The 19,252-nt window shown below is 37.5% G+C and overlaps 1 protein-coding gene across 1 annotated transcript in view; it reads right to left on the reverse strand.

Moving 5' to 3' along the window:
- Window positions 1-19,252, reverse strand: part of CLSTN2 (calsyntenin 2) — a 197,977-nt gene that overhangs the window by 37,678 nt on the left and 141,047 nt on the right. Inside the window, exons 6-7 of the mRNA XM_027650645.1 lie at window positions 13,967-14,215; window positions 13,017-13,138 (exon numbers count right to left, since the gene is read on the reverse strand). Coding sequence (XP_027506446.1) covers window positions 13,017-13,138; window positions 13,967-14,215 — 371 coding nt within the window. The remainder of the gene's footprint in view (window positions 1-13,016; window positions 13,139-13,966; window positions 14,216-19,252) is intronic.

Below are 19,252 nucleotides of genomic sequence, written 5' to 3' on the forward strand. Positions count from 1 at the left end.
ATATATACACGTAGGGAGTTTTGGCAAAATATCTTACAAAACCAGATAGTTTCTGTATTTAGTGAGTAAATATGCAACTTGGGAGAATGAGGACTCACTTGAAATACTGTGTAATAAAAAGGTTATTACAAAGGTTCATAAATCTGTGTTGAAAACCCCAAATAATTTATAAAAGGAATTTTTACCAAATTTTAAATCTCATTCACATTATTTGCTACTAGACAATTTGTGGTGTAAGTCAGTAACAGAAAACAAAACTACAGATACAGCACCCACCAAACTCATTGCTACCCTATAAGTCCGTGCTCTACAACTACCACCTTCTCCATATCAGCAAGGAACATGAGCTACAGCCTAAAACTAATTTTAACAAGCGCTTAAATAATGCTAAAACAACAATGGGAAATGCTAACCACATATTGTTTTCAAATAAGCCTCCAGCTTCCCTTTTACTACTTTAAAATTATTCAGAAAACTTTTAAGTTCACTTGAAAAATCAGTATTGGCAAAGAAGAATTTCTCCTTTGTAAATCGATATTTGGCCAGTGGAAGCCTCTTCTATTACCAAAGCCAGAAGATGATCTAGGAAAGCACCCTATGTGGTTTTTAAAACAAAGATTAGCATTTGATCGGTTCCTGCACATGTAATATTTGTGGATGGAAATTATTATAATATCCCAGTTCTATTAATGTGGGAACTTTAACTATGCTCTTTGTCAATTTTATTCAAAAGATTATCCCACCCATTCATATATTTTTAGCAGCCAAACCAAAAGCAGCATTTTATTGGACACACCCACTGCTTCCAAATATCTTCGCTTTTAAATGGGTAAGTTACACTGATGGTCCTTTTGAGGGGCTCTCAGTTAATAGAATGGTTACTGCCATTTATTTGCAGCCCATACCAACATCCAAAAAATTAGTTATCTCCACACAGAAAAGAATAAATAAAACTATTAAGGATAATGCAAAGGGCTTTGCTTTGGAAGTGCAGCTTGGCCATTGTCAGCATGGATTTGCCCTGGGAAATCTACTGCTGAGGAAAGCAAAAAAAGAAAGGGATGAAAGAGGCATTATACCTCCCACCATGAATGCTGCAGCTTGTCAGGCTCAATAAAATACTTCCTTGGTCCTATCAGGGTGGAAAACTGCTTCTTTCTAACTGGAAAGAATGATCAATATTCTGAGATGAATGCACTTTCTACCTAATAATGAAACATGGGAACATTTTTCAAGATCAACCATTACCTACCTGAATCTGAGGAATGAAAAGAAGAACCAAAATCTTAGTCAGAATAAACATTACAAGCTTAATTTCCTGCCCCCTAATTTAAAGGGCTTCTATGATTATTTTATTTATATGCCAGATATTGATCTACACTATGGTTTGTCAGTATAAATTTTCTGTTAAATATATCTTTACATTACAGAAACTACTATAAATGTGATATATCCAAATCTATATATATGATCAGAGATTAAAAAATGCAAAGGCTTCAGGAGATAGCCCTTGAGAATTATACACAAACAGAACACATTTACCACTTAACAAATAAGAATAACATTAAGGGAAAAATATGAAAACCACCAGATCCTTTGACCTCCTGCCTAACTGAAAGAGCCCAAAGACATCATTTGTTTCACAGTCTGAGGCCTGATATCAGATTGATGTTATTTTATTGAAGTTTTCAATCAATTTTTTGAATTTTGGCTATTAATGCTTTTACAAAGAGTGAAACTGTTTTATTTCCAAACACTACACATTATGTTCATGAGCACATCAACAGGAAGTTACCGAAGAGATTAGGGATAACACTGAAGCCCCAATTGTGTTACTCTTACATTTTTGCATTATTAATGTCCTTTCCAAAACTGAGTAAAAAGGAGGTTGTCACTGTTCAGAATAGGATGATATATCCTTCCCTTGCTGCTGGTGTCTGAACAAGTACAGTGCTTGGTTGAGTCAGTTCTTTGGATGTTATGAAGGTACAGAGGGTGTGATTAGTGCAAAGTAGACTCCAGAGACAAAGAAAACAGGCTGGTTGGGGTTTGTTTGCTTTTGAGAGCAAACACTTGTGCTCAACTCTAAAAACACGTTCTGAAGAGACCTTCTGTCTCCTCCCTCTCACACATTCCCACTTCCACACATCACTCACTTTGTTAGACTCCCTTTATCAATTCAAATCCCAGAGGAAGCGTTATGTGCTGGGTTTAATTCATTAAATAAATATCCAGACTTGATACCTCTCACCTACCATCTGGAAAATGCCAGGATTCCCAGGTTATTCTGCACACAGAAGAAAGCCCTCCTGAGAGCTCTCCTTTAGGCAATGGTACTGCTGGCTCTTTGAAGGCTTTCTACTGCCTGGCAAATCCCTCTTCAAAGGTCTCGTAGCTCGGAAGGAAGTGTTGAGACCACTTGCAAGGGTTGCTTTAAACCTACTCAGCAAAGGAAGACAGAGCTGACACAGGCACTGAACACCTTTCACAATTTCCGCGTTTTGAGAAAGGTGGTTTGCTTGAAAGATATTTGCTGTGTTGAAGGTGCACAGTGCAAATCAGAGATGAAAGAATTTCTGCTCTTACACAACTCTCACATTTAATTGAGAGGATACCTCCAGAGAAGCACTTGGTGTGAATCCCATGGAACCTACCCCTTTAACAGTTTTGAATACTGCTGCAGCCTGAGATGGAGGGACCCATAGCAGCAGAAAAACACATCAGAAATAGATGCTCCTTCTCCATTCAGATTAGTGTTGGATTCACTTCAGTTCCAGCAGGCAATTAGGACATAATGCAGAGAAAAAGCAAAGGATATTTTGTTTTTAATGCAGCTAAAAGGTTGCAATGAGTCATATTTGGCTACCTTAATAATTTCTGTGAGGTGAAGAATGGTTGTGTATCCACACTTCTGTATTTATACTCAGGGATAAGTCAGGAAATTATACAACCCAAATATTATACACAGTCTCTTTACTGAAATGGGGACTTTAATTACATAGCTGGCATTTTGCAGACAGGCAATTATATGTTATATACCATACTGAGATAATTAGTTATCAGCTATATTTGTGACTTTGCCTGAGAATGTTGTTATTTCATCAATATATAGCTTGCTTTCAGTACTAATCATGATCATGTTCTTAGTGTTTTTATGGGAGGAAACAAGTCAGCATTGAAGGTCTGCATCCCAGAATAGTTCTGGGTTGACGTTAGGGACATGAAACAAATAGACTGTGGGAAGAAATTTTCAATATCAGTGTTGCACAAACCCTTAAAGTTTTATGGATCTCATTAAAGTAATTATTTCAAGGTTCAAACATGTATTCACAGTTGAACTGGCTGAAATTTTCCCTGTGAAGCACTGTTTTGCTGATGGAAAATGACTTTTGGATTGCAGACATATTCTTAAAATGAAATTACTATTGCTAGAAATGGGACAAGAGGTTCTTCATGAAAAAAACCCGAACACTGAAAAATATACCTTGTCATTTTTTCAAATAGTTTGTTCAGGTGTTTATTTTCAAAACTGTAAATAACTTTTTTTAAAGAAAAAAAAGAAGAAAAAAATCTGAATATTGAGGACTAAACGTTCAATTTGCTCCCCTAAAGTATATTATAATAAATTCAAACCAATTAATATAGAAGTCTTACATGACATGAAATCACTGTAACTGCTGAAATACTTAAAGATAAGTCCAGAGGTGAATTGTATGCCAACTCAGGGCTGTGTATTTCTGAAATCAAAACATAATTAGTCCACTTGAACTAGAAAGTGACGGTGAAAGAAAGGAAGAAGAGTCCTGCAAGGACTCAAAGTCTGACAGTCACCAAGCTCCCTTACAGCAGACATCTGAAAGAAACTGGACTTTCCTGTCACCTCTGCATACAAAGTACAATGGTCTTCCACTGCATACACACTAGAGTCAGATTAATAACAGAATTTTCTGTTTGAATTGTAATACACTGAACTGTGATCCCAGTCCTCCTGTTGACTTTAGCTGAGTGCTGGCTGATAAGTTACTGCAAGAATCTTCATTAAATCAGCCACATTTGGTTAAATATTCAGCATATGGAAAATGAAGACTGAATTTGAAATCAGGGTCTGTGTGCTGGCCGTGGAGCATGACAGCAAACCCTTACTCAGGAGCACAGCCAAATCCAGGAATGTCAGCAGAGATGCCTGAGTGAGAGTGTGAGGCCACTTATGGAGGAATAAAAAATGCCATGCAGGCTATGCATCCAATTACAACAACAACAGTAAATTACTCTGAACAAATCTGAGTCCACAGGTTAATTGGAATAAAAAAAATTGAAAGGGAAAGACTGAGCTGGTAATAAAAGAGCCATTGTAAGATTGGAAAATAACTTAGCAAGACCCTGGACTCTGATTAACTGCTCGAAAAAATGCAGTAAAACTCTTGAGTGTCTTGAATCCATTAACTGTCCATTTGGAAGAACACTAGCACAGGTCTAGGAAGATCTGTGCAGTATCAGTCTGCAGCTTTTTGTCTATTTTTAAGCAGGCTTGAGTAAATGAGGAACTTTAACTAGCTGCTGTGAGGGTATTTTGAAATTGGAAGGTATGTTATAATACACTGCTAGAACTCTGTGCAACATCTGTGGCATAGGGATGTTTCTTTTGGGAAATTTACTTGCTGATGGAGGATTGTTATGACTTTAATATGCAAATACTTAAAAACCTCTAAAACTAAAAACCATCCCAGCTATCAATAATAATAGCGAAGAATGTCAGGAACTTTCACGAAATTATGATTCAGTAAAGTCACAGTTTCTAACATTAAAGTTGCACTTAGACTTCCATTTGAAAACAACTTCTGCCAATGAAAAATTCAAGTGAGGATCCTACTTTTGCCTGCCTAGGAAGCTTCTGTAGGGTTAATTTCCTGCTTACAAAGAATGTGCAACTCTAAAGTAAAAAATGCTTTTAAGACACAAAATTATTCATAAGGATTTCCATTTTATAGCCAGCACTAATACTACTACAAAACTATAAATGGATTGACAATTATTTGTAACCTAATCAGGGCTGAGATGATGGCTAATGTTAAATTTTGAAGTAATCCTGGCTTTGTCATGCTCTGGCAAAGCTGATGGCTCCAAGAGCAACCTGAAGACTGCATTTTTAAATGATGGCATTGAACTAAAAACCTTCACAGTTACCCTGATCTTATTTAAAAGCTGCTGATGTTCCCTTTGTTCTTAAGAGAGTGAATATTCAGTAGGTAAGAAAGCAAAGGTTTAGATGCTCAGCCAGTGCAGGAGCAGCTGCACTGAGAACTGCACAGATTCACACCAGTGGAAGCACTGGCTTATAATTTCTGCAGGTGCTTAATGCAGCCCTCAGGAATTTTTTACTTTCTGCAGCAAATAAACACACTAATATCATAAAAGTTCAATATGGCCAATAGATATCAATTCTTCTGAAAGCCTGGTGAACGCAAAAAGTGTTTTTTAAATCTATGTCTTAAGACAGTCCATATTTTTTAAAAAGTAGAGCTCTTTATGAAAAGTGAAATTGATCTTTCTTCAAAATCATGTAAATCAAACATTTGGTTTACCCACCACAGTCATTCCTAATGCATCCCAGGAGTTCTGCAAATAAGAATATTGATTTCAATGATCTATGGAGGTGGTGTAGTAAGAACTGACAAATCCATACTACAGCTAAATGACTCCTACAGTCTTGGGTGTGGAGTTATTTATATGGTTACTCTCACATGACAAATTACTGATATAAGTTTTATTAAACCATTAACAACCATAATAATATACTTTTAGAATATTAGGCATTACATAAAGGATCATATATAAGGCTGGAAGGAATTTTAAGATGATATATAAAGTCCATCTCTTTCTTTGCCAAGGTTACACCATGTACATCCAGTACAAATTGAATAATAAATATAAGAAAATAAAATTTGGTGAGTAAAGTATTGAAAGGGAAGATTAGTAGATAAAGTTCTACTTCAGATTAGTAGATCAAGTTCTACTTCCTTTTTAATGGACATTTCAGTAGCAAAGAATTTGATTTCTGTAAGCTTCAGTTTCCTAGTTTAATAACAAGATGGATTTATGGACAACAACGCAAATGGAAGATTTCCATTCTGTTTTCTCAGCACGGCAGACTGAGCTCACTGGAATCTGACCATAACGTGATCTACCCTTTTATTGCATTTGCCAGAATTTCCCATTATTAATATCATGCTCTTCTCAACCCAGCACTTGCTCTTGAGCTCTGCAAATGATTCCCTCTTGCCGTTGATTCTGCCTTGGATTTTGGCCAGGAAAGTTTTCCCTGTAAGACCATATTATTTCCTACTGTCTACCAACCTCTATTCCATAAGAAGCAACTCCATTGCCCTCAGAAAAACACATGCCCTGGGGTGTCTTCTGCACAGCACCAGCTGGGCAGAACAACCTGCTGCATTCTCTGAGGCCTAATGAGCTGAAATAATCAGTGATGAGCTTCATCAGACTCTCATTCCTCTACTCCAGGATCCAGCATTCCTGGAATGAAGATTCCTTTTTCTTGCCTTGGTGGGTGCAAGTAAATAACTGCATTAGGAAAAAGAAAACAGCTTTCAAATAAGAACCTTTCTATGTAACATACATTCACTATTGCATTGTGGCAACACTGTAAGAGTTTGCAAACTAATTTGCATGCAGGCTGTGAGCTGCTTTTGTAGCCTTGAAACTCGTAATGTGTTATACGGATGTTCACAATGGGTTTCAAAAATATGGATGGCTTAATTACAACTTTAAATAATGAAATTGCTTAATCATACTGACAGATAAAAGCACCTGAAAACCCTGATTATGTACTGTATCTGCAGCATGTCTTTGTGCTGTCATGCTGTAACTTCCATGTGTCTTAGTAAATTAGATCCGCAGTTCATTCATGATGAAATAATTCTATTATAATCCACCTTGCTTGTCACTAAATTGCATCAAGCAAACATGTCAGTTCAGTAACACTTGATGACTACACCCTGTATTTATTTTTTAACTGTATAACTAGAAAAGCTGCTCATTTTTTCATTTTTACATAATTTTTCATCATGTGCTTAAACATATGCCTTTCTAGCCTTTGACATTGCCAAGAGACTACCCAGATGTGGAAAGCAAATCAATGGAAAATCAACACCATCCTTTCTTCCTGAACTACAGACATCCACAAATCTCTAAGGCTGGAATAAACAGCTCGTGCACATACACAAATGAATTTATATTTATTGATAGCACAGCCTCTTTTTCTCCTAACCTACGTTTGGGAGGACAAAGATGTCAGTTCTACCTTAGTGAAATGCTGCAACCACCTCCTGAATGCTCCAAAGCCAACCTGTTTTTCTTGAAAGATAAATAGAGGTGCCTCAGAAAATTGCCCAAGTAACAGCTCTGGCTCTTCAGCAACATTTTCAAAACAGTTTGTGCACGTTTTGTAGAAACTCTGGTGGCACAAGTGATAAATCAGGGACAGTGTAAAATAAAAATATTAGCAATAGCTGAAAAATAAGAAAGCAAATGTGACTATTCACTTTCACATTATAGCTTGATAGGGAATTTCAGTCCTAGGCTTTGTATTTCTAGAGTTCCCAGAGTACTGTTGGAACAGAGCAAGTTAACAGACACTTTAATCCAGCTTGTTTAGGCATATCAATAACTCCCTATCAAGATATTCTCTAAGAATTTTTGGGGCCTTCCCAGAGTGTGCTGAAAGAGCATTATACTTGTTATCATCTCATGATACTACAGCCAGTTTTAAATTCCTTTTTATTCTTGTAGAATTTCCTTCCTTTTTTTTTTTTTTTTTTGGTCTGATTTGATCAAAAAAAGTAGGTGTCTTAGGGTCTAAAGGGCTTAGTGGTTGCAGTAGTTCTAACTTCCCTTGATAACAACCATAACTACATATCTGAAAAACAGTTTCCCATGTAAGAGCCAAAAGACAACACATAACAGGTATCATTTTCATGAGAGTTGTCCTCACTCATCTTAAGTCTTTGGGAACAGTAGGACAGCACAAACAGGTCTGAAAATCCCAAACCATTGTAATAAAGCTGCCACGGTCAAAAAATTGAGACAATTGCAAAATACAGAACATAAACCCAGAAACATATCCAAGTAATTTCAAGCAAATGAAAATATAGAAATGACAAAATACTCAGCTTGGTTGCTCCTTAAGGGTTGCAGAAGTTTTACAGAAGCACAGAGCAGTCAGTGCCTTTCACATTGGGCTGGACTGCAGAAATCAGAAAAGCACATCAGCAGATCAATCTGTAGGCAATACTTCAGAGCTGGCCCAAAGGAAATTTGTATATCATAAAGCAAGTTCTGGACAGCCACTGGGAGCAGTTTGTAAAGATTTTGTTATTAGCAGTGATGTAGCAGTTCCATTAAAAACATATATTAAAGGAGCTTCTTTCAGTTGGGATCTCAAAGAAAAATTTCGGGAATTTATCAGCACTGGTGACTCATCCTTGTGCTACCAAAAACTGTTTTGAAGCAAGATGCTGAATAAAAATTTGGCAAAGACTTTTTAAGTTCTGGAATTATTTCATCTCTGTTGCAGGATTAGTGTGATTCATTTATCATTTCTCTCTTACTGGTTCTATAGGAAAAAATCTGATTTCTCTCCGTAGTTTTATTAAAGGTGTATGCATAAAGCAGTGCATGTTGGAAAGTGTGGGACTGGCAAGCCTGAGGTCTCTTATCTAAGAGGGGAAATTTCATGCACAGAGATGATGGAAACTTGCACCATCCTGTCTCCTCGGTGAACCCTTAACCCTCTAGGACTGAGAATACCGTGTTCTGTCCCTCAGTATTCAGTCGTTTTCTCTCTCTCTGAGAGGGAGGCCACTTACAGTTTTCATGATGTGAATGGTGTTCTCAAAACCAGATGCACACAACTAATCAGTTTCTAAAAATCTAGCATATAAGAACAACTTTCACTCAGAAAAATGCCACTGTTAAAAAAAAAAAAGTCCAGGTACCAAATCAATGTCACTTTACTCTCTTATCATGCAATACCAATTTCTTCAGAAGTCAGTTCCTTGTCTATAATGTCCTTGCACAGCAGCTGGGGTTGAAGGGCTTGACTGGACATGACTCTTTCTGTGGGTAAAGACCCTACTTGTGTGTGTGTGTGCTCAGTGAAGTGATTAAGTGCAAATGGAGGCCTTGCCTTGATCCTTCAGCATCCATGTGCTCACACAGACACAGATTGCAGCATATTCAGATTTATCTAAACCTCTTTCTCTACTTCCTGTTTTACAAGTGAGTGTTTGGGGCTTTTCCACAATTAAAAGCACTGCAGGTTTATTTTGGATTATTCAAAGCAATTTATTTCATCTTAGAAAAGAAACAGTAACTTTCTGCATGTTTATAAATTTTTTGCTGACTTAGGATGACTCCAGATCATGCAGCACATTCCCTGTTTTTTAATGGGATCAATACTAATTTTGCCTGTGGGCCGGAAGACTATTTTCAGAGTGATAACATCCTGAAAATAATTTTCCATTGTGAATAAAAATAAGTACGTGAAAAAATTGCTAATTTCTGGCTCAGATGCCTTCTTCCACTAAAAAAAAAAAAAGTGTTCCTATTTTATTGATTTGGGGGAAGGAAAAATGCCTTTTGGCTTGACTATCCTCATATTTGTATGAAAAATGTAATATCCGTGATGAACAGAGTGTGAAATACATTGTGCATTGTCCTATTTAATGGTATGCTTTCCACTGTCACCAAATGCTTGAATGCCTTGGTTCATTATCCAAACTATTATTTTGATTTGGTTCACAGCTTTCCAAGAATTTCAAAGAAACAGCTTTTATATTTTTTATATTTTTCTTAGATGGCCCAAATGTATATTTGTCTGCCCAAATAATTCACTTAAAATGGCATCTATCTTTCTATCCATTTGAGACAATTAGATAGTGATTTAGGTGCCTTTTACTGACTTTGGTAACAAAACTTTTTGTAATAAGGTCTCGGGTCTAATAGTTAAATATGAGAAAAGAAATCACAAAAAAAAGCTGACAAACACATCATTATACTCAATTTAAACCTTTGCATGGGAAACTCAGGAATAAGGTCATAATTCTGAAACAAAAGTAACACCTGCATTTCCAAGGAAACTGGAATAAGTAAAGGGAAGGAACCACCTCTACCTGGGCACCTGTTGCAGTTGTTGGGGAAAACCACAGTTTTTATTACCCAGCATTACAGACTTGAACTGGTTTTCTTTAACATGGCTCTTTCTGTACCTTTTTCCCAGATTACTGGTAATGGATTCTCCCATAACTAAGATAGTTAATTTCAAAAAGGATGAAACTGGACTATCTAAATTTTTTCCCCCCTCATGTTTCTTATAAGTAGTAAGGATGCCTTCAGTGTAAAGTCTGTTACCTCTGATTAGCAGCACTTTCTGCAGATACTCATCTCCTGTGTTAACCTGGCACACTAAAGGCACACAAGCCCAGGGTTATGGCACTATCAGGTTGTGCATCCTCAGCACAGGAAGCGAAAAATTCACCTTGCAAAGGCCATTCAGTCTAATGTGACAAATAGGGCTAAATACACTGAAAGCCACACTGCAAATAAATCCTTAGGTTTATGAACTAACTTAAAGACACAATCTTCCTGGAGAGAACTTGGCAGGCACTACTGTGTAAAGGTTTCAGGCACTTTTATGCAAGACTGTTATGGTCATGTGGTAACATGAGGCTTCAGATGCACTGCTCAGGTGTAACTACGTAAAATGTTACATGGATCCTTGTACTCAGCCAAGAATGGAGTCTGCAACTAAGCTGTGTGCCATACACATCCACCACAGAAATGAGAGCTAGAAAATTAAATTAAACTTGTAATGACAATAAGCTCACCTTCTTGGTCAGTGCCTTGAAACAATGAGTAGTCTTGTGGAGTAGATAGAGCCCAAAGCAGCTGGTATCATAAATTTTACTGTTCCACAGTAAGAATGATAAATGATTTCACTAGTTCATGCTTCACCCTATTCCAAGGTCACCAGATTCCTCTCAGCAAAAACAAGCTATGGATTGTTCTCAGGCTCATAAAGTGAGCTCAGCAATAAAGTGCTCTTTTACTGTGCTATGTCTGTGCTTGCTACCAGCTGTGGCATTGTCTTCCAGAGTCATACATGCAATGCCATCCACAGCATCCTGTATCACAGTGCAGATGGTCAGAGCATGGACAGCATTTAGGTAAGGCCTAATTCCCAGGCTTTTCTTGGAAAAACAAAAAGCAACAACGAGGAATCTGAGGATATGCCACTACAGAATGAACTGTTCTTAAGATGAGGTTTCCTGAGGTAATTCAATATCTAAGTATGCAAATTTAGCATCTAGAGCACTTAAATCTACTTTTTAAGGTTTGGCCTAGCTTCTTTTCATATTGAATGGGATCATAACTTGTTTTTTGATGTGCTTCTAAAATATCCTGTGCTTTCTAAGGTAGATCATTCTGGGTATATAATTAGTAGCTTGCATAATTTTACTACTTGGAAGTGAAAGCTTCTGACTGCCTTGTCTTCAAAACCATGCAAATTCCTTACCAGCCCACTATTCACATATGTTTTATTTTCAGTTTCTTTTAATTTACTCCACCATATAGGGCAGATGGAGCATGAAGAAGAAGTAAAGAAGCAACCTTTATGAGGTCCCTTCATGACAAAACTTACAGCAGTATCACCACGACAGTATAAATTTATCTTCATGGAAGCCTGGTCACACAACTCATAAAAAACTTTATTTTATACTTTAATCTTACTTTCTTTTTCAGCTAGAAAGAACAGCTGAAAATATACAGTGGAAATCAACTGACAGTAGCCAAATGAAAGGAAATCAATCATGTGACCTAAAAATCTCTTCTATCTGTAGTTTCTATCATGTAGGAGTTTTCAGCAGAAGTTAGGAAGGTTCATGACCAAGTTACAAGAGTTACACACAAATTTCAGTTGTTGAGAGGACATTCTCACTGTAAGGTTATTAAAGCTGACTGCACTGACTGATAACACAAACTTTGTATTATCATTAATTTAGATGCTTAGCAAAGAGTTTAAAAATAGAAATCCATCTTCAGTGCTCAGAACAGCATTATCTGAGGTGACATCAGTTACTCCTGACTTGCAATCTTCAACATGATTTATTGTAAATTTGCTTTGAGGCACTGTAAGATTTCATATCAAGTACAGCAAAAACTGATTCCAGACTGGTCAGTGTAAATGCAAACCAAGTACTATGGTCATCACATGCTTTCTTACCACACTCATCTGATAATCACAATGAAGATCAGATTTTGATATATATATATTTAGAAGCTGAATTAGAAAAGTAAACATTCCTATATATCTACATCTTCAATATCATAGTTTGGACTCAGAAACATGAAAAAACTTGCTTTGAGAAAATACTGCTTTGCTGAAGTCTGTCTCCTTTTATCTAAATGATCTTTATCTTGCTTAAGATTAATAAAACTATGAAAGGCAACTCTTATCTCTTTGATAATAATTTTCTTGTGATATACTCTTAATAATAAGGAGACATTATATACAGCACAGCAGATAAAAGAAGTCTGCAGATTGGCTTTACACTACATTACAAATGCCTGTGTGTCAGCATAGTCTTTACTGAAAAGGTTTCCATCACTTCCATTGTGCTGATAAAGCAGATTTTTAAAAAATGATAAATGGAAAACTTTTAGGGAACTATATGCAATGTCATGTCTCTATCCATTGCCAAAGGATATAAACCTCTACTTACCATTTAAAATGATTCAGTTAAAAACCCTAGTGTATAAAATGACTCAAACCAAGTTAACTCACTTAGATCTTTTTATGTGGATCCCAGCTGGAGTCGTAACAGTTACAAATTGCGGCATAACTGCAACAGACTTCAGATTTCCCAGGGCAGCTATGTTGGGATTGGAGTTGTTCTCTATGTTTTGGAGAGGGGGATAGAGATAAGAGAGGAGCAGGGTACCTGATCCAGTTTCCAGTGGAATTCAGCAGGCCGGAAGGTGTCGGCCTGGTCGAAGTCCTTGCGCAGCAGGAACACGAGTCTGCAGTTGTGCACGTACAGGGCGTAGTGGTGCCTGTTCATCTCTGAAAGGAGGGACCGACACCATCAGTGACCTGAACCATCACCAACACTTTGGGTTAGGGGAATGTGTTTGAAAGCATTTACACATAAAAGACAAATCCCAACTGAATAAAAAAAATCCCAAACACCAAAAGAACTAATTTATATTCCTATAAAATATTAAGCTATTAGAGTGTCCAAAGCAGGGCGATGAAGATGGTGAAGGGCCTTGGAGGGAAGCTTTATGAGGGATGGCTGAGGGGACTTGGTCTGTTTAGCCTGGAGAAGAGGAGACTGAGGAGAGACCTCATGGCAGTTACAACTTCCTTGTGAGGCAAAGAGGAGGGGCAGACACTGATCTCTTGTCTGGGGTGACCAGCGACAGGAGGGAATGGCCTGAAATTGTGTCAGAGGAAGTTTAGGTTGGGTATTAGAAAATGGTTTTTCCCCCAGAGGGTGGTTGGGCACTGAACAGGCTCCCCAGGGCAGTGGGCACAGCACCAAACCTGATAGAGTTCAAGGAGCATTTGAACAGCACTCTCAGGCACATGGTGTGACTTGGGAATGGTCCTATGCAGGGTCAGGAGTTGGACTCAATGACCCTTGTGGGTCCCTTCCAACTCAGCATATTCTGTGATTCTGTGAAAATCTACAGCTGTGTTACCCAAGAGGAGAACCAGTGTTGGATATTTAGGCAGTCATCAGTCTCCCCAGTAAGCTCTTAAGTCAGTGATGCTTAGGGTCGCACCAACCCAGCTTTTTCTCAGACCAAATTAAATGAGGAGAGATGGTAACACTCTACTAATGTTGATACTCCCTTTGCATAACATTTTTTCAACACACAGACTCACCTGTCTTGTCAGAGTTGCAGAGAATAGTCTCTTTCTCAGCTCTTAATCCAGGACTAGGTCCATGTTTCATCCACAAAGTGATGGTGAATTGATCAGTTAAATTTTTCGGGACTATTCCATCTGGGATTTTGGCTCCTTGCTTTCCATCAAATTTAAAAATTATGTCATTGCTATCCATGACAAGCCCAGCTGTCCAGTTAGTTGTTGTACTGGGAGATGGTAACAGGTCAATGGCACCTGAGGAAGCTCCTGCAAATTACATATAATGAGTAACAGGATGAGAAACTAATGAAAAAGCTGTGAAGATTAATGTAATATAGGCCAAGGTTCTGATTCCCACTCTTTAGATTATTTTCAATACCCAAATGGTCCTGTTAGCTTTGATGCCAAACCACATAAACATTCTAAAATGTCAACCATTGTAAAGCAGCAAGATTTTTCTAGATTAAAGGTATTGCACAGAAAACTAGAGAAAATATTTTAAAATTATCTTTCTTGGAAATTTTCATTATTTTCTATAATTTACTAATGACATTTCTTCAGTTATTTCAAGAACTTCTAAGACTAAACCCAAATTTTCTTCATTAATCTTCCTTCCCTGATAGTATGAAAATACATGGTATGTGGGGATGATGTGTTGTAAAATGCAGGTGACAAGTCACGTAATGTCCAGTAGACAGCCACAGATATTCACAATGACATTGGCATGAATGTCAGTACATATGTAGCATTCACCCTAAAACAGATAATATCACTTTAAGGCTGGTTTATGGCACACACTTGATGGTTGTAACTCCATGTGTTCTTATTTAATGATGGACTGAGATGGAAAACACGGTGGTGCCAAGCCCTGATAAAATATCACAGTTCTTTACAGCCTGTGTTTTCTTACAGCTTAACAACTGTCAGGCACTATTAAAAACATGTAAGGAGCTACCCAGAGCATTTACCTCGCTGGGGAAAGACAGCATTTAGCAGAAAATGTGATTCCAAGAGTAAAAAGCACAAACAATCTTCGTATTCTTGTTGATGCTTTGTCGAGTAAGAATATGGTGAACCAACCGCGACTGCATAAAAAATCCCCTGCTAAGATACTCTTCCCTCCTTCAGCATCCAAGGAGAGAAAAAAGATCCCAGCTCTCTGCAGGAGTGCAAAATTTTAAGCCAAGAGTGTGTGGAAATGTATCATATGGATTTTTAAAAAGGTATTATAATAATGATATGAAAACATTCACATCACTCAGTAACTGAATGCCTTGACAATTCTCCAAAATTTATTACTGTAAAATGAGGCTATTTTGAAGTGATAGCAGTATCAAACCTAACACCTACATGCTTAGAGTTTGAGCACAAAGTGTATTTCTTTTATAAATTGTAATTCTGCATAATACACCACAGTGCATTGCTTAAATACCCTAATGTTACCAACAGGAATACATCAAACTCAGTTTATCCAGATGGCACAATTTGTTTGCTTTCATTCAAGTCACTAAAAAATAAAATTATTTGCACAGAGCACAAGAAATATCATTTTCACACTCAATATTCTTTTGTGCTAATATTTATGTTCATTTTTTTAAACTTACAGAAGGACCAGAAATTCCTTGCACCCTGGTGTATTATCAAAGGAAATATGCTTTTAAATGGTCATATGCTTATATTAGGTAAATTATGGGTGTAAATAAGCTTCATCTCTCACTTTATCTACTCTGGCCACGAAAATTTGGAAAGATCTATTTTTTCCAATAGAATGAATCTGAGGAGAAACTCCAAAATGGAATTCTCTCATATTCACAGAACCATAGAATGGTTTGGGTTGGACCAGTCCTTAAGGATCATTTTGTTCCAATCCCTCTGCCATGGCAGGGACACCTCCCACTAGCCCCACCCAACCTGGCCTTGAACACTACCATATAGCTTGTTAAACTCTGATTTGTCAAGCTGCCCAGGTAAACTACTTTATTTTCCCAACTTAAGGACAGGCTTGTGTAAGAGCATTTGGGTAATCAGTACAGAGCTCAACAGGTTCTACTTTATCTGCCCATATTTTTATGGAGATTTACGGGTTAGTTTGGAATCTCATCCTGTTAGTGTGTGTTAATCCTGCCCTGTAAAAAACCACTGGATTATGTGCTTGGGAGATTTAGCTGGAATAAATATACTTTTTCTATCTTCATAAATCCAGCCAGAGTCCCAGGCTGCTCGGCCATGTACACAGACGGACCTGGAGCCGTGCAAGCAGGATGTATCTGGAGGCGTTCCCAGAACAGTCTTGTCATGCCATGGATCAGTGCACTCCAAAAATGTAGTGACTGATGTCCTTCTCTTCTACAATGCTTCCAGAATAATGCAGGAGCCACTGATGAAGCACAGTTTTGGACTGACACTCTCAAGGTAACCCTTGCATATTAAAGTGCTTGTTTTCACAAGCAATTTATGCAGTTGGCCCCACCTCCTCTCCCAGTCCTGCATATTTGGGCTCCAAACTTTGAGCCAGGATAAGCACAGAGTGATGCTGCCTGCTGAATTGGACCAGCCTCCTGGCTGAGCTAGAAGCTAATGAGCCAACAACACCAAGCCTAAATTATACTTTTTGATCAGATCAATTTTCTTTCAGCTTCTTGCAAAGCTACACAACCCAGGATAAAAGAGAGAGGGTGGAATCTTACCCGGAGCATGGCCTTGAATCAGTGTTTCCATGTTTATGTTTCCCAATTGCCATAGGTGAAAATTAGCAATCTCATTATTTTCTATTTTATCTACATTTAGAAGGAAAGAAGACAGCACCATACCCATCTTTCCACTAGATTTCAGGCTCTTTAACCAATTCTTGGTTTTAGTGTGATTTATTCTTGATGTTTTTGCAGTCCAAATTGTGCCTTTTAGACAGTCTTTACTTTTTATTATTGTCAGATGACAAGGTGAAAAAATGCCTACTAAAATGCTTTGAGGCACAACAATAATAACTCCTTGACTTTAAAAATGACTCTAGTGTAATTTAATCATTTAAGCTGCCCACCCTGACCATCAAAGTGAGTGCAAATCACGGAGTTATGGAAAAGCAGACTTAAACCATCATACAACGATGAATTTTAATGTACTGTCCTCAGCATCTGTATTCTCCAGATTTCCGACAGATAAATGAAGAAATGAGCACAGGATTTATAAACTGGGTCTTTAACTATACAGAGAGAGCCCTGCATTTTCTACAGCACAGATCTGTGTGTGATCACTCAGTTCTGCACTCTCTGCAACTGCACAGTGATTTTTTGCTGGTAGAAAAAAATTCAGGCTTTTCTTCTTTTTCAAAGAATTTTAGCACCCAGGCATTAGTTACAATAAGGTAATTTCTGGGAGAAAAACGACTTCTGGAAATAATGTAACGCGCTTTTGCAGGAGTTCTCTCTACCTTAAGGCTGGTAAAAAATATTAAATACCAAAGTGCAAGCCAGTCTAAGTGCAATTCTGATGTAAAGCACATTGTCACTTACAACCTTTTTATCCAAGTCCTATTACAAGTTTCTAGCATGTCTGCTCTCTATGAAGATATAGAAAACTTGAACAAAAAAAAAGCAGTGAGATTTTTTTCCCCCATTTACATATACTTTTACACTATCTATTTTCACAAGTGCTTTCTATTCTGTTCCTTCATGGATGTGCTGAGCAAAAGCTGGAAGTTCATCAGTAACTTCTGTCCTCCTGCCTGCAACTACTACAATGGCATTGACAGACCTACTGAAATGGTTTTGATCATTCTGCTTTTCACCAGCTTCGGTCTACACATGGTGCAGACTACGAATTATAGTTGGACTAGTATTGGGAAACACCTGGTTAATTCAGGAGAAAAGAGAAAGACTTGCAATTCTCTTTTCTATTACTGCAGTGTCAGCAGGTAAGGCAGTGAAGCCACACTGCCAACTGAACCCCTTAACACTTTGCACAACCTTCCTCAATTAAGGAATTTTGCAGCAGCTGAAGGTACCTACTTTCAGCCCTACACTTACAATGATAATATGGTTGGATATAGTGTTTTATGTCAAGGTAATGATTTGGTGCTTTAGATCCTGTTCATAGTGATCTGCTCTGAACTGCCATTTGTAGTTCAGGTCTGTAACAGGATAAAGCAATGCTCCTTTTTCTGCCAATACAGGTTCTTAGAGGAGGCAAAAGTACTTCACTTTAGCTACAACACATTTATTTTTATTTAAATGTTAGTATTTTATGAAATCAAGTCTTGCTCAGCCTCTCAGATTTAATCTTATTAACAGGATGAAGATGCATACCGTTGGCAGATGAGTTCTCATCTGCTTTTCTAGGATCCCAGTCAGATGGAAAAAGATACAGGATTATAATTGTGATTGTTTCTGTAATCTTAACTAAGCAATTTTCAGGTTTAAAACATCCAGCTTTTATGACAATGCTACTATTCCTATTAACCTTTACATACTTACCCCATCTCCACTAATAATTTGTAATCATAACCACAAAATATTTTTCCCTGGGACTTGGTCTCCATTTTTTATTTCATTTACAAAATTATTTCATAAAGGTTAGTATATTGACCTTAACATATCTGTGTGGTCATCAAAGCACATAAGCCACATAAGCATATAAGCCACACACCAGAGCACCTCAGGCCAAAATCCAAGCATTTAAATGAAAAAAAATTGTACAATTGCTACCGTAGCTCAGACAGGAGCCAGGGAAAGACACATTGTGAAGAAGATGAGAACTAATGTTCAACACCATCAGGGCTTCAGATGAAGACTCTAAGAAAACAGAATTTTAGGGGAGAAAGAGAAACAGCAGATCTCAAAAGCCGAAAGGCTTAATATGTAGCCATTGCTTTGCCATATACAGAATCTTGAAGTCTGAAAACATACAGCAGTATCTTCAAGTATTGAATTTATCTTTCGAATATAATATGTGTGTTTTACACCAAGTTATTAAAAAGCATGAAAAGGGAAGAAAATAATTAGGAAACATTTCTCCACTGGCCAACTCTTAGCTGAAATTCATGTTTCTTAGATATTTTTGCTAAAATGATTGCCCAAAATATTCTTTTACTTTTTGTTTGTTTGCACCCTGGCACAGCACCTAGCAGAACAGAAAGCTGAGTCAGGAAGACTCAAACACAACATGGAGATTCAATTCCCTTCAAATCCCACAGTCTTCCTATTATGGCAAATCTACACCTGAAATCTCACTACACTGTCACACCAGTATTTGTAGCAGAGGGAAGAAAGAAGGAGAAAGAGGTAGAATGAGGAAGGAGAAAAACAGAAA

The sequence above is a fragment of the Corapipo altera genome, unplaced genomic scaffold, assembly GCF_003945725.1.
Source record: "Corapipo altera isolate COAL_440 unplaced genomic scaffold, ASM394572v1 54, whole genome shotgun sequence".
NCBI classification, from domain to species: Eukaryota; Metazoa; Chordata; class Aves; order Passeriformes; family Pipridae; genus Corapipo; species Corapipo altera.